Source organism: Oryza brachyantha, chromosome 9, assembly GCF_000231095.2.
Source record: "Oryza brachyantha chromosome 9, ObraRS2, whole genome shotgun sequence".
Taxonomy (NCBI): Eukaryota; Viridiplantae; Streptophyta; class Magnoliopsida; order Poales; family Poaceae; genus Oryza; species Oryza brachyantha.
In genome coordinates this window covers 8,025,347-8,039,522 of record NC_023171.2, presented here as the reverse complement: position 1 = coordinate 8,039,522, position 14,176 = coordinate 8,025,347, and the positions used below count along the sequence as shown (strand labels likewise).

Sequence of the window (14,176 nt, the reverse complement as noted above, 5' to 3'; positions counted from 1 at the left end):
AGCCAATTGATCTCTTCCATCCATCCTGAAGAAACAAAGGCACCTCACCAGTAAGTTTTGCTACTAAACTGTGCTAAATAGGCTTTAATGCCACATAACTAATCTGTAGCTCCAGTGATCAAGCATGCAGAGATATAAAACTATAAATCGTTGCCATTTATTCATCAGTTCCAGTACAATAGCCACCAAAACTGACAGAACTAATATGCAGTACCAGAGCATCTGGATTCTGAAATGTTCAGCTAAAACCAGTTCCACTTGGACATCCCAAAAAGAAAAGCTTATATACAGCAAAAATTTACAGGGATCGGTTCTGCTCCAATGTACAGCAATACACACACACGTACACACGCTGAAGAATTGCGCATTTGCAGTTTACACAGAGAATATACACAGAGACTGCAATGGCCAAATAGTAGTGCCAGGATCCAAGATCATCATCCAATCCGAAAAGCAAGTGGGACAAAATTAACAATGGAATAGCAATTCATCTCTACATGTTATCATAGGTTAGAACATTATGAAGAAGGAATGGTTCTCTCTATGACGCGCAACTCGTGTTGATCAGCATTTTGCCCTTAGCTTTGCAAAGGTACAATAGCCTTGAAAACCTCAGGAAGGACATACCCATTCAGTGCTGCTTCAAAATCCCACTGCTACTCTCTATCTCTCTTTTTTTGTTGTTGTTTTCGTTTTATACATCTTTTTTGGGGTTTCCATGTCTTCCGTCATCGATATATTATGCGTCTTCAAAAACATAGTAGAACGAAACGAGGCAATACTAAATATGTACAGCATAGCTAGGAGAGATCTGACTTCTGATCAATTCTTCTGAAGATAAAAGCCATTTGTTATACAAAATTCCTCCCCTCTGAAAAACAGACAAGAGAGAAGAGTATTAGAATACAATCAAAAACTGTGGTGATGGGAAAAAAATTGCACTCAAACACCATGCAAAACAAAACCTCCAGACAATCAAATGCTCTAATTCATTGATACCTCTTCTCTTGCACTTTAAAGTATAAACATTGAACTTAATATTCAGGTATAACTATTTAAGAATTAGGACAAGATAGTTCACCCAACTCTCGGAGTAAATTACAGTTAACTAACAGAACTCCATCAGGAAACAGTATGGCAGACGAAGCCAAGTAAATTTATTACAAAACAAAATCAGTAAATTAAGAAGTCTACGGTTTGCACATCAATGCCTCGAAAAATAAAATATGATGCATTCAAGTTCAATGTAACCAAATCATTTTGCTATAGAATATCCTACTAGGTTACTACTACTGATTAATGGGTACAATAGTCTGAGAAATTTTATAAGCTAGTAAACAAAAGTTTCAAATCCATAGTAGCATAAAGTAAACCAACTAACGCACTAATCATAAAAAAACAACCGAATGTAAGCAGTTGCCTGCCACAGCAGAGGACAAATATACCAGATATTTCCAAGTTGATTATCATAATTTTATACCCAAAAGGGAAAAGAAACCCATGCATACATTTGATACATTAATTTCTCGTCCTACTGTAGCTTGTATATGCATCAGCTTAACAGGCTAATAAATTAATTGCCAGGACAGCAGTAGATGGCTGGATGGGTCAGATTTGTGAAATATGTCAGCTTCTGAAACTGACATAATTTTCTGAAACCGACGTTTCAATTACTACTAAAGCAATTTCAAGTATCATTCACCACATATTATCCCTTCCTAATTCTAGATCAGATAAACCGAGCTACGTATTAGTGAGTAGCTTATTGGCAATTTGGCATCACAAGCTACAGTATTAATGATTAAATTGTTTCATAAATGAACTGAACACGACGTGGTCACCGGAGAGTAGAAGATGCTCACCGGAGAGGCCGCCGTTGGCGAGGGAGCCGGCGCCGAGGAACTGGCCCTCGGGCCTGCCGGCCGAGTGCTCGGCCTGGCCGTGGCGGTAGCACCGCACGAGGACGGCGAAGCAGCTCTCGGGGTCGCCGTCGGCCTGCAGCTCCGGTGACAGCTTCTCCTGCCACCCGATGGCCCAGTCGGAGTCGTCCGACTCCGACCCGGACAGGCACCCGCCGCCGTCGGACGGCACGATGACCATGTCGAACTCCCTGTCCACCCGGGGCTCCTCACGGCTGCTCCGGCGGCGGCGGCGGCCGCCGCTCCTCGGCCGCGAGGCGCTGCCGCGGCGGCGGTGGCGTGGGGCGGCGAACGAGACGGCGTCCGGCTCCAGGAACCCGGAGGGGAAGTCCGGGAAGGAGGCGCTGATCAGGCCGGCGGCCGGGAGCTCGTGCGTCGCCGTCGCGACCCGCGCCGCGGTCGCCGGCCACAGCCATTGGGTGAATCGGTTCAGCGCCATGGCCATGGCCGCCGCCGCAAACAAGAATCCCCTCCTCCTCCTCCTCCTTTTCTTGGATCAAAAAATAATCTCCGGATTCTTTCGGATCAGATCAAAAAATCACGGCAAATTCGAGCAAAATTCGATATTTTCTTCGATCTGCCGAGCCAAAAAAACATAAACAAAACCAGAGGCAAACAAAACGACCTCAGCAAAAAAAAAACTTCAAAATCAAATCTTTTCACGAAACAGATCAAAACCTAGATCCTTTTAAATCGCCACAGTCAAAACAGCAGAGCAGATAAAGGCGCCGCCTTTTTAAAGGCAGCAGTCCTACGGCCACAAAATTCGGCTCCAATTAGGAAACTTTCCTCCTCTCACTTCACTCAACTGACGACAACCCCACCCAAAACCAACCCCCCTTCCTCACAAAATTCGCCCGAAATTTCTCAAATTTCGACGCGAAACCAACCAATCGAGACGCCGAACCGAACCGTCAGATGCCAAACAGGAAAACCCAACAAAAATACAAAACTTCGCCCACAAAAATCGCCTAAATTCGGTTCGAACGGCGAAATTCACCACCAAATCCCGTATAATAAACAAAGATACATCAAGATAACATCAAGCCATTCATGGCGAATTCTGCAATCTCCAACTCCTCCACACGCACAATTTGAAACAGAATCCCTAAATTCGAATCCCTCCCTCCCCCTCTTCTTCCCCCGGATCGATGAATCGCTTGCTCACTCCCTCATGCTCGGATCGATCGGTGGCCAACCGAATTGGCTCTTCTAATCTCAACTCCTCTCCTCTGCGCTCCCAAATCCAAGAACTGACTCGACTCGTGGTCCGTCCAGGACGAGACAGCGCCTGATATATAATCCTCTCGCCGTCGCATCGAACGGCCAAGATTGCGCGGCTGTGCCTGCAGCTCGCTTCCGTGAACACTTGTCGCTGGGTGACCGACTAATTTATTATCACTTCAATAAAATGTTAAAATTTAGTTCTAAAAATCTTGGATTGGGGCTAGCCAATAAATTTTAGGGTCAAAAAACATCACCATCTCCAAGAGGTGCCTAAAAATATAGTCTCAAAAACTTTAAATACGTCAACTCATGATCGTGACCCTTTGCAAGAGTCATTCCAGCATATGCATGAGTTAAACGTAACAATTCTGACAACTCATTATGAATTTAAAAATGTATATTATATTCAAGGATAATTTGAGAACATAAATTGGCAAATGTTCAATAATAGAATTCTAACTTGAGTTACATGACATGAGATAAGGGTTCTGATGTTGGGCACTTTTGGACAGTAAATAATTTAATGTATAACTGGACAAAAGTGATTGGCAAATGCTCAAAATAGGTTGGAGCAGATCAGCTAAAAATGTTGGATTGACAACCCCACTAGAAAGCCAAAATTTGGATCAAAATAGGTTGGTGTTTAGGGCTACTAAAAATTTGGGAATTTATTTGGGAAGCTGTTGGAGCACATTTTTAGGCTCTAATGCCAATATTTATTTTTAGAACTTATATTAGGCATCTCTCGGAGATGCTCTCATGCTGCTTTTTTCTTTTTCAAAATTACTGCCTCTGGAATATTATTGCATCTGTTCTAAAAAGATTTCTTTTGTTGTCGTATTATTTGTCTCATAAAAATTATTTTAAACATTTATTGTATTACAGTTTGATAAAGTACGACATAACTGTATTGGAATTTAAAAAAATAGGAGACAGATGTATTTGTGCTTGAAAAGGTGAAGGGTATTTTGGTATTTGTAGTTTATATAAATATTTTTTGGATAGAGAGAGTATTACTTTTAAATTTCAAAATACGGCTGTTGGAGCGAGAAAAAAAATATTTTGTGTTAATCATATTATTTACTAAACAATTTAATAATGTTCATACCCCCGTGAAGCGTACTACATAAGATTGAGAAAGCACAATAATAGAAAGAATGTATGATTTTAATAGGAATACAAATGTATGACATTTCATTTGAGGAAAAATACATCCACGGATCATAGGAAAACGCATTAAGAGAGATAAAACTTAAGAGAAAGTTCACGTAACTTTGACCCTCATGTTAACTTACCTGCAATCCTCCATGAAGCTCAAATAGGAAATTTTCATAGAGAATTCAAATCCTACGATTTCCTTTTTTTTCTAGAAACCAAAGGGCCTCTTGTATTTTGGAATGGAGATATAGAATCACTTTTTGGAAGGGAGATATATAATTTGAATTTTCTTTATTTATTTGTTATTATTGTGGGTGTGGTCTCGTTTGGCGTCCACGTGAGCCCCATCCGGTCCAATGAATCTGGATGGGTTTCAGGTCGCCGTCGGGGAAAGTTCGGGTGAACTTGTGTGTGTACTAGGAATAGTTACGAAAAGTTACAACGGCATGGTGAAAATTGACTGGCTTCAATTTGGATTAATTTGGATTTGAAGCATGGATCACGTTTTGTGAATACGCAGGTTGCAGTAATTATTTTAGGGATGGCACTAAGGTCTAGAGCCTGTTGTGGGCTTTATCTTAAGCCACGTCATTAACAAGAGTTTATTTTATAATGATACGTACAAAGATAGAGTTAGGTGTGGTTTCTTCATTAATACAGTAAAATATTTTTATTAAGCTAATTTTCTTTTTATATATTCTCATGCAAGAAAGTTTCCTTTAATAAATAGTAAGAGTCGACTCTAATCCCTCCCTCCTTTCATCAATTTTTCTCCATATCACCAAATTTGCTTACATGGCAATTGAGAGAGTCGGCTAAGATAGCTTTGCAAGTGCCCTACGGAGGAGTTAAACTTGGTTAGTGCTTCTTAATTTGGCGGTCAAGCTAGGTTTGGGAGTTGGTAAGAACAGGTCAGACAAATTAAATTGCGTAGGGAAGTGAGCATGCACGAGTATATATGTGTTGATGCATACCTTCATGCATACGTAGGAGAGGATGTATTTAATACTGATAGGATTGATGTTGCTTTCTCTTTAATCTAAACTGAAGAAAATCCTTCAAATTAATGAAGTTGTCTGGTTAATTGCAGTCAGCACCAGGTTTTGTGTTGAGTTTTACAGATTTTGATCCTTGTGACTCATGAGTACTCTGGATATGGAGAGGGCATGAAGGGTGCTAATTAAGTTTGCATATATAAAATTGCTTTTATGTATATAGCTAGATCAGTTAATCTAAACAATCTACTTTTTATTTTTATTAATTTAATTGTTTAAATGCAACTGTAAGAGGTGTGTTGACTACAAATACTGCAGGGTGTTCAACCATACATGAAATTTCACAACAGAGGAGATTAAAAAAAAAGCATCAACATCAACATGAGGGCATGTATCCACTTGGTGTGCACACGTGTCATGCTCCGCTTGTCGCCAACTGTATCATGCACCATAGTCAAGAGGTGTCATTATCATATATCAACCACCTCACATGCCCAATCACTGGAGCTATGCAGAATTAGGCCTCCACGTCACACTCGTCGTCTCCAATTGCACGAAGGAATTATTTAATTGGTTGGCCCAATGATCAAACTACATATATATCACACATTATCCACCACAAGCTAAAATTTAAACAGTTTTGGAGAAGAAAGTCAGAAGAAAAAAATACTTGACCTACACGTCAAGAATAAAATTGTATACTCTCTAATTGCAACATGGTGTGTTACACGCATGAAATGGGAGTTGGATATGGATATTTCTCATGCCCCATGCATGTATGTGTAGAAAGAGGTTCCTCTTACTTCTAGAGGTGACGTGGTCAATGGCACGTAGAGTTTATCACTACTTGTTCATGTGTTAGCTACCAAATCCTGGTGACCTTACGTCAGGTGATCTCAATCCATATGTGTCAACTAGCAGGAGCTTGGTGGATTAACGTATATTCTTTTAGAGAAAAAACATTTCATTACAGCGGATCATTTTTCTTTTAACTAGGTGAAAAACAAATGCTTTACACGTGGTGAATTTGGTGTTATTTGTCATGGGACTCAGGCCGCGTAAGATGACGGGGTTGGTAAGTTAGCTTACCCATCGTGGAAACGTAGTGATAGATTAGTATATGATTAATTAATTATTAATTATTTAAAAAAGATAAAATAGATTAATATAATTTTCAAAATAACTTTCATATATTTTTTTGTAAAAAAATACACCGTTTGAAAAGCGTGCGCGCGAAAAACGAGAGAGATAAATTAACTAACGGCCGGGGGCGAGCGCGGCCTCATATATATGGTAGATATGGATATGACCAAGACTACTCCAAAGAGACCAATTCAGATTCAACCGGAGGCCAGATGGTTAAAAAATAAAAGGTAATGAACCCTAGATGCATGCCAATTTGTCATGTTCATTTTAAATTTGAGGTTAATAGGTACTCAAGCCATCAATCACAAAGACACAGATGCCGTGTGGCATGCATCCACTAATTCTATGGTGGCAGCTGGGTACGGTGGCAAGTAAAAATTTGTCGGTCTTAGCCAGATCCATTAAGCAATTAAGGTGCTCTATTCATGCCAAGTGTCTTGTGCTATATTGCTCATATATCTGTCAAAATCCTATATGTTGAGATATGGGTGTGTGAAGAGAGACAATTGGCCTGTTTTGGTTGTTACAAGTGAGATAGACTTCACTTGATCATCGGCGAGAAGACTGGATATAACTTATTGATCACTTCTTAGTTAGCATAGAGAATTATTTTTTAGAATATGGATTAAAACCCAGCCTTTACACCTAAAAAGGGTTGTACACAGCCACAGTACCAGATAGAGGTGAGCAAAATTAACCGAAATTTGAAAGACCAAGACTAAAACCGAACTACCCAAGACCCAAAAAAAAAATTCAGTCATCGGTTAACTGAATTTGATAGGGTCATTTCAGTCATGACTTAACTAACCGAATTTGATCCGGTTATTTTGGCCATCAATCTCAGTTAACTGAACTAACCGAATCTAGCATCGCCTTGAAGATAGTCAACCTTGGTCTAATGAGCCTAGGTCACGCCACCATACACATGGATAAAATTTTTTCCCCTGATTTATCTACGGTTTGTTTGATTTTCTCGTATTGATTTGGTCATGACCGAAGATCGAAACAATGAAAATCGAATTGGTCGATCTTAATTATTTTGATGCAATTCAGCCTTAAGCTTTAATTAGATAGATGAATTTTGCCCAAAGATTGACAACAGAGATCGAATCGATAGTAGGTGGGTTCGAATACCCACTCCTAGCACTAAGGAGACGAGAGACGCAACAAATATAACAAGAATCAGAGGTAGATCCAGCATACGGGCTGCGGGAGCTCCAGCTCCCCTACACGCTGGATCCCAGAAAATAGGGGAGATGGCGGGGGGAGAAGAGGAGAGGAAGAAGAAGAGGAGGGGCTGGAGTAAGAAGAGGGTAACCAGCCCCAACCTTTAAATACTAGATCCGCCCCTGATAAAAATGGATAGAAGTACGTTAGCAAAGACATGCAAGTTCTCTCACATACAATTTCATATTTTTGTGGAGAAGGCAAACAATTTTCATTTAGAAATGGTTACACAATTCAATATGGAATGGAAGTATGGAAGATCATCCACAGGTCAATAATTAAAGATTCCAAGTTCCCGACCATGACCATCCACACATGGCATGAACGATCGACATAGTTTTGGGTCATTTTCTCCAAAAAGAAAATCGTTCCACTAGCCTTCCCATACCTTGTGTGCATGTGCACAGTGGTTGTTGGAATCTAGAATAGAAACTGGATCTTTATTTTTATCCATAGAAAACGCTTTTTCGTTCATCAAGAAAGGAAAACTCACAAAGACATTATGTTTTTATGAATTATTCGTCTTACCATGTACATGCACCACCCGTTTTTTTTTAAAAAAAAAGCAGTTTCTGAGAATGAATATATATAACTGGGTATATGATTCATAAGTGATTTTTTAAAAAAAACAAAACTTCAGCCAATAATTCCTCATCATGAATTAAATTCATAAATTATAGTTACAACTTTACAATATTAACATATTAGAGGAGTACTTCGATTTTAATTTGAAGATGCAACTATGTCTTTGATGTAGTGCATGTCATTTAATCTGAAAATGCTTGTGTCTAAAAGTACTATTAAATGGTGTATTTTTTTTCAAAAAGTGCCTATATAGAAATTTATTATCCTATATTTATAGAGTAGATTTTTAATTTTATACATAAGTTAATTTATTGTTTATACTATTAAATAACTATCATAAAATCAAATAATCTTAACACGGCCTACATGTCTATTCAGCCTTAGAATAGGGTTTAAAACATTTTTTTAGTAACCACATCACAACAATCCACTCAAAGAGACGCCCTTATCCTATCAACTTAGGGCCAATCTCATATTCTCGATGAGCATCACAGACCGCCGCATATTTTCCCTGGACACAACGCATGGTCCTGGGTGGTCTCCTGACCTATCTCCATTGATTTTTGCTTTTTTTTTTCCCCATCAAACTGCTCCTTTCAAAGATTTTCTCTTTCACAGGAAAAAAAAAGGCACTCAGATTCCCAGCACAAACCCCTGGACATAGCAGAGCCACTAGCTTAATTATTCTCTCATAATTTTTCTAAGAGATTTGTTTCGGTCCAACAAAAAGTATCTCGATGTACTAAATTATTTCTGATCGTTGAATCTAACAGTGCACATTCTACTTATCCTACTCAGCTAGATCTAATGATGAAAAACGATTTGGTACCTCAAAGTATCGGTACCTACCTCGAGGTACCTTTTGTTGTACGGGAGCAAATCTCTTTTTTTAGAGCTTGGCTCCTCATGCTTGTCAACAGCAACCCTTTGAGACAATGAGAGTGAGAAGAGAATTCTGTACAGCACAAGTTGCTCTGCCTTTCTTTTTGTCTTGTGTCTGATTGATGCCCTCCAGCTCGATTAGTTTTGTCCATGAATGATTAAACCTTTTCATCAGCCATACACAAATAAAAAACAAACAAGATGATTAGTACTGTTGTTGTTATTATTTATTTGCTGTGTTGTGCGATGACCACTCAGCGATTCCTATCCGCTAATACGGAGCAGCAGTTTTTGACGTGTCATGCAGGGTAAACTGGCTATTAGGTCATAATAATTGGAGATGAGGGTCAATCACTATCCACTTCAGTTACTTGTAGTAATTACCTTCTTAACTACTACCAGCTTGGTGAGAGTTAAATGATGGAATGAATTGATGTGCCTTTTTCTGTGTGTCTATCTATCTCTGAATGTCTATCTGAAGGCTGAGATGAGACAAACAAACTCAGGCAAGTCTTGGGCTCTTGGTAGTTTGATTACTGTATGATACTCCATCTGAAGTAGCTTGTTACTGATCAACTTTTTACAGTAATTAGTTGCCGCTGTCACCAGTGTGAGGAGTTGATTAGGAGCTGATATTTTTGCACAAGGAGCAGAGAAGCCCATGGTTTTGGTAGCTGACAGAACCATCTATTGTCAGGAATATTCAGATGATCATGAAGGAAAGCAAAAGGTATCAGCTTGGTGCAGATGGAATATTACATGTCTCTCAGAAGGATCAACTTGATGATCCCTGCCAATTTGACATAAACTAATGACAAGTACTTAAATTGAGTGAAAGAAAGTGCTGCTGTAAGCAGCAATTGCATGTATGATTGCATACTTCGACCTTCATTTCAACTGGAAACTAAAACGAATCCGTGCTCTGCAGTGGTTTTGCCATGGATAAACAAGTATGAGTAACTGCAGAGCTGTACTTACAGCATCCTTTTTTAGTTTCTGTTTATATTTATAAGTCAAATTTGAATTTTCAACTTTAAGTTTGAAGTTAATTTAGAATTTTTATAGTAATTTATTTTTCAATATTGCTCACTAAGAAATCGTATATAAATTTTATTCATAAGTTATTTTTCGCTTATAAATATTCTTTTTGATGATCACAACTTAGTATTATAACATAAATGGCGTAAAGAATCTACACTGTTATGGTCTTACTTTAAGTGATGATTCTCGAAGTACTGCGGTTATCACGTAAGTATGAAAAACACACACCATGGGCTCCTCTGGAGGAGGCAATTAAATTAATTGGTTACACTGACGTCCATAATTATCAATCTCTTCGCAGGACATAACATTTTTTTTCCAACCAAAGATGTCATTCTCTCCAAGCATCACAGCTAAGGCCTCAAGGTCAAGAAAGAAAATCGAACAATCGATGGAGAGGCTACAAAAAAGAAATATATATTCCATATTTCCATTGCCTAAAAAGAAACGATTCTTGGAGTGCCCCGGAGGCAAGTAATTGTACCAATCTCCTATGCATGGTTATCAATTCGGAATGCAGATATTTCTTCTGACCTGATCAATCACCCAAAAGAGATTAATTTTTGGCCAAGCAACACAGGTAGTTAATTAAGGTCAAGAAAAATAATGCGACCAATGATGCAACCACACGTACGGGTCTCCAATAATACTAATATTTTCTTCCTTCTTTCTTTCTTGTCTCCGATGATCTTTTTTTTTTTTGAACAAAGTGTCTAAACACTCAAAAAAAATCTATATTAACAAAATATGTTACATTCTTAACTTTCGTAAATTATAATTTAAATATTTTATAAAAATTTAAACTGTTCTTGTTAACCCTGGCAATTTTATCTAAAAAGAGAGGAAGTAGTCGCAGTGGTGGTGGTGTTGTCACCGTCGCTGGGGGCGTGGCACGCGACGGCGACCCGCGAGCCAACCGGAGCCCCTCGTTAATGGTGTCATTAGGATAGCGATGGATGATTATATGTATTAAGTATATATTGGGAGTTTGTTTGCCGTAGTAAATTGGGTTTGGGTTTAATGGATGAGTGGATTAGTACGTGAGGTGTGTATGTGTGTGTGGGGTGCCTTGTCTTTGTGATGCTTGTGTGATAGAAGAAAAAGAGGTGATGGTTTGTTTTTTTACGAACAGCTTACGAAAAATAATTTATAAATAAAACTTTTGTATATGTATTCTTAACAATATAAAAGTCAATGCTGCAAAATAAACTTTGGTGAAGAATCCCAAAACCAACTCTAATTGAAAATATATATTTTAACTTATAAATATAAACAGAAACGAAAAAAATACACCACGGAAGCTATATTGAGTGAACACTTGGCCGTGTTTGAGAACGCGTGCTAGTACCTCTCATTAAACATTTCATGAAAATAATATACATTAGCGCCCCTGTCTTTCTAAAATTTAAATTTAAAGTTTTTTATCATAATTTATTTTTTAGTCTTTACTTTTATATCACTAAAAATTATATCCAGGTTTTATTTTTTAATTATTAATAAACAGTTTTGCTTATACTTATAAAATGCAAAAAAAAAAGCGAGGCTGTAGGTACGGGCGCTGTTCTGTATTGGTAGGCTTGTGGCTTATAGCTTGATTTAAGTTGGAAAAAATGGTTAATCAATAGTTAAAATTAGCATATAAGATTTAGTTTATAGTTTTGGTGCTTATATGACATCTCATAATTAATAATTTGTTTATATGAAGTAGTGTTCATCTCTATTGGTTGCTGGAGAATGTAGTTAGCTGCGGCCTCTCCTGTAATACGATTACGATATTTTCTTAGCTTTTTTCTCAATTTTTATGGATGGGTTAAATTGTGTTTTATGAAATAATTTTTTAACTTTTTAGTAAATAATTTTGTCATTTACATCATAAATAGTTATTACAATAATAAAAAACATCATTTCAACAGCAAATAACACAGCTAATGCCGGTGACTCGGTGACACGCGTCGCGCGGCCGCATCGCCCGTGCCTCCATCAATGAATTTAGCCCAGATCGGCACTGACTGCTGGCCCGGATTAGGCTGATCTCTTTCCAATAGATGAATTTGGCCTATCAAAGGCCACTGGTGAATTTAGCCCAGGCCCATCTATTCTCATGAAAATATTTGGCCCACAATTGAATTTGGTTCAGCTATTCTAGTGAAAAATTCAGCCCACAACTAAATTTGCTCCATCTATTCCAGTAAAAATATTTGGCCACAAGTGAGTTTGGCCCATCTATTCCCGTAAAAAATATTTGGCCCACAAGTAAATTTGGCCCATCTGTTCCAGTGGAAAATATTCAGCCAACATCTGAATTTGGCCCGTCTATTCGTATGAAAAATATTTGGCCCACTAACAACATTGGCTCATGTATTCCGTGAAAAATCGGCCCACAAGTGAAATTGGTCCATCTTTTCCCGTGAAATATACTTAGCCCATCTGTTCCTATGAAAATATTCGGTCCACAACTTAATTTGGCTCGTTTATTATAGTAAAAATATTCGACCCATGAGTGAATTTGGCCCATGTGAAAAAATTCAGTCTACATCTTAATTTGGCCCATATCTTCCCGTGAAAATTATTTGGCCCATATATGAATGTGGCCCATTAAATTCCTACCTAAACGTTTAGCCCAAACGTGAATTCGTCCCACTTAAAAGGCTGCCACTAGAATAACAATTTTAATAATTTTTTTTATAATTTTCTAATTTACAGTAACAATTCAAACTAGCGACCAATGATGCAACCACACGTACGGGTCTCCAATAATACTAATATTTTCTTTCTTCTTTCTTTCTTGTCTCTGATGATCTCCTTTTTTAAAAAAAAGAAAATGTCTAAACACTCAAAAAATTCTATATTAACAAAATATGTTACATTCATAACTTTCATAGATTGTAATTCAAATATGTTATAAAAATTTAAACTATTCTTGTTAACCCTGGCAATTTTATCTAAAAAGAGAGAGAAGTAGTAGCAGTGGTGGCGTTGTTGTCACCGTCGCTGGGGCGTGGCACGCGACGGCAACCCGCGAGCCAACCGGAGCCCCTCGTTAATGGTGTGATTAGGATAGCCATGGATGATTATATATGTATTAAGTAGTATATATTAGGAGTTTGTTTTGCCGAAGTTAATTGGGTTTGGGTTTAATGGATGAGTGGATTAGTACGTGAGGTGTATCTCTGTGTGTGGGGTGCCTTGTCTTTGTGATGCCTGTGGTAGAAAAAAAAAGTGATGGTTTGGCTTTTTCCCAAACAGCTGACGGGAAATAATTTGTGAATAAAATTTTTATATGTACTCATAGCAATATAAAATCAATACTGTAAATAAACTTCGATGAAAATCTCAAAATCAACTCTAATTAAAAATTTACGTTTTAACTTATAAATATAAACGAAATAAATAGGCCACGGAAGCTATGGAGTGGACACTTGGCCGTGTTTGAGAAGGTGTGCTAGTACCTCTCATTAAGCATTTCATGAAAATAGTATACATTAGCACCCATGTCTTTCTAAAATTTAAATTTAAAGTTTTTATCAGAATTTATTTTTTAATCTTTAATTTTATATCACTAAAAGTTATATTCAGATTTTATTTTTTAATTATTAATAATCAGTTTTGCTTATTATTATAAAATGCAAAAAGAAAAAAAAAACGAGGCTGTAGGTGTGGGCGCTTTCTATGTTGGTAGGCTTCTGGCTTATAGCTTGATTTAAGTCATGCACTAGAAAAAAAATGGTTAATCAATAGTTAAAATTAGCATATAAGATTTAGTTTATAGTTTTGGTGCTTATATAATATCTTATAGTTACTAAGTTGTTTATATGAGGTAGTATTCACCTCTATTGTTTACTGGAGAATGTAGCGATCACTGTAGTTAGCTGCGGCGGGGTCTCCTGTAATATCGATTGTGTTATTTTCTCAGTTTTTTCTCAATTTTTACGGATGGGTTAAATTGTGTTTTATAAAATAATTTTTGAACTTTTTAGTAATAATTTTTGAACTTTT

At 37.6% G+C, this 14,176-nt stretch overlaps 1 protein-coding gene across 1 annotated transcript; it reads right to left on the bottom strand.

Annotated features, from left to right (window-relative positions):
* Positions 1-239: 239 nt before the first annotated feature.
* On the bottom strand, positions 240-3,307 carry LOC102702683. The gene is made up of 2 exons (XM_040527754.1): positions 1,863-3,307; positions 240-871 (listed from the first exon to the last, which is right to left on the bottom strand). Exons 1-2 carry the CDS (start codon positions 2,362-2,364, stop codon positions 852-854), a joined length of 522 nt encoding a protein of 173 aa, XP_040383688.1. The 5' UTR covers positions 2,365-3,307; the 3' UTR covers positions 240-851.
* Between the last annotated feature and the right edge of the window lie 10,869 nt (positions 3,308-14,176).

Excerpts from the sequence above, each read along its gene's own strand:
- LOC102702683 (XM_040527754.1), bottom strand. The coding sequence starts at position 2,364 with ATGGCCATGGCGCTGAACCGATTCACCCAATGGCTGTGGCCGGCGACC. Across the intron at positions 872-1,862 it reads CGCCAACGGCGGCCTCTCCG|AGGGGAGGAATTTTGTATAA; the intron begins GTGAGCATCTTC and ends TCTGTTTTTCAG.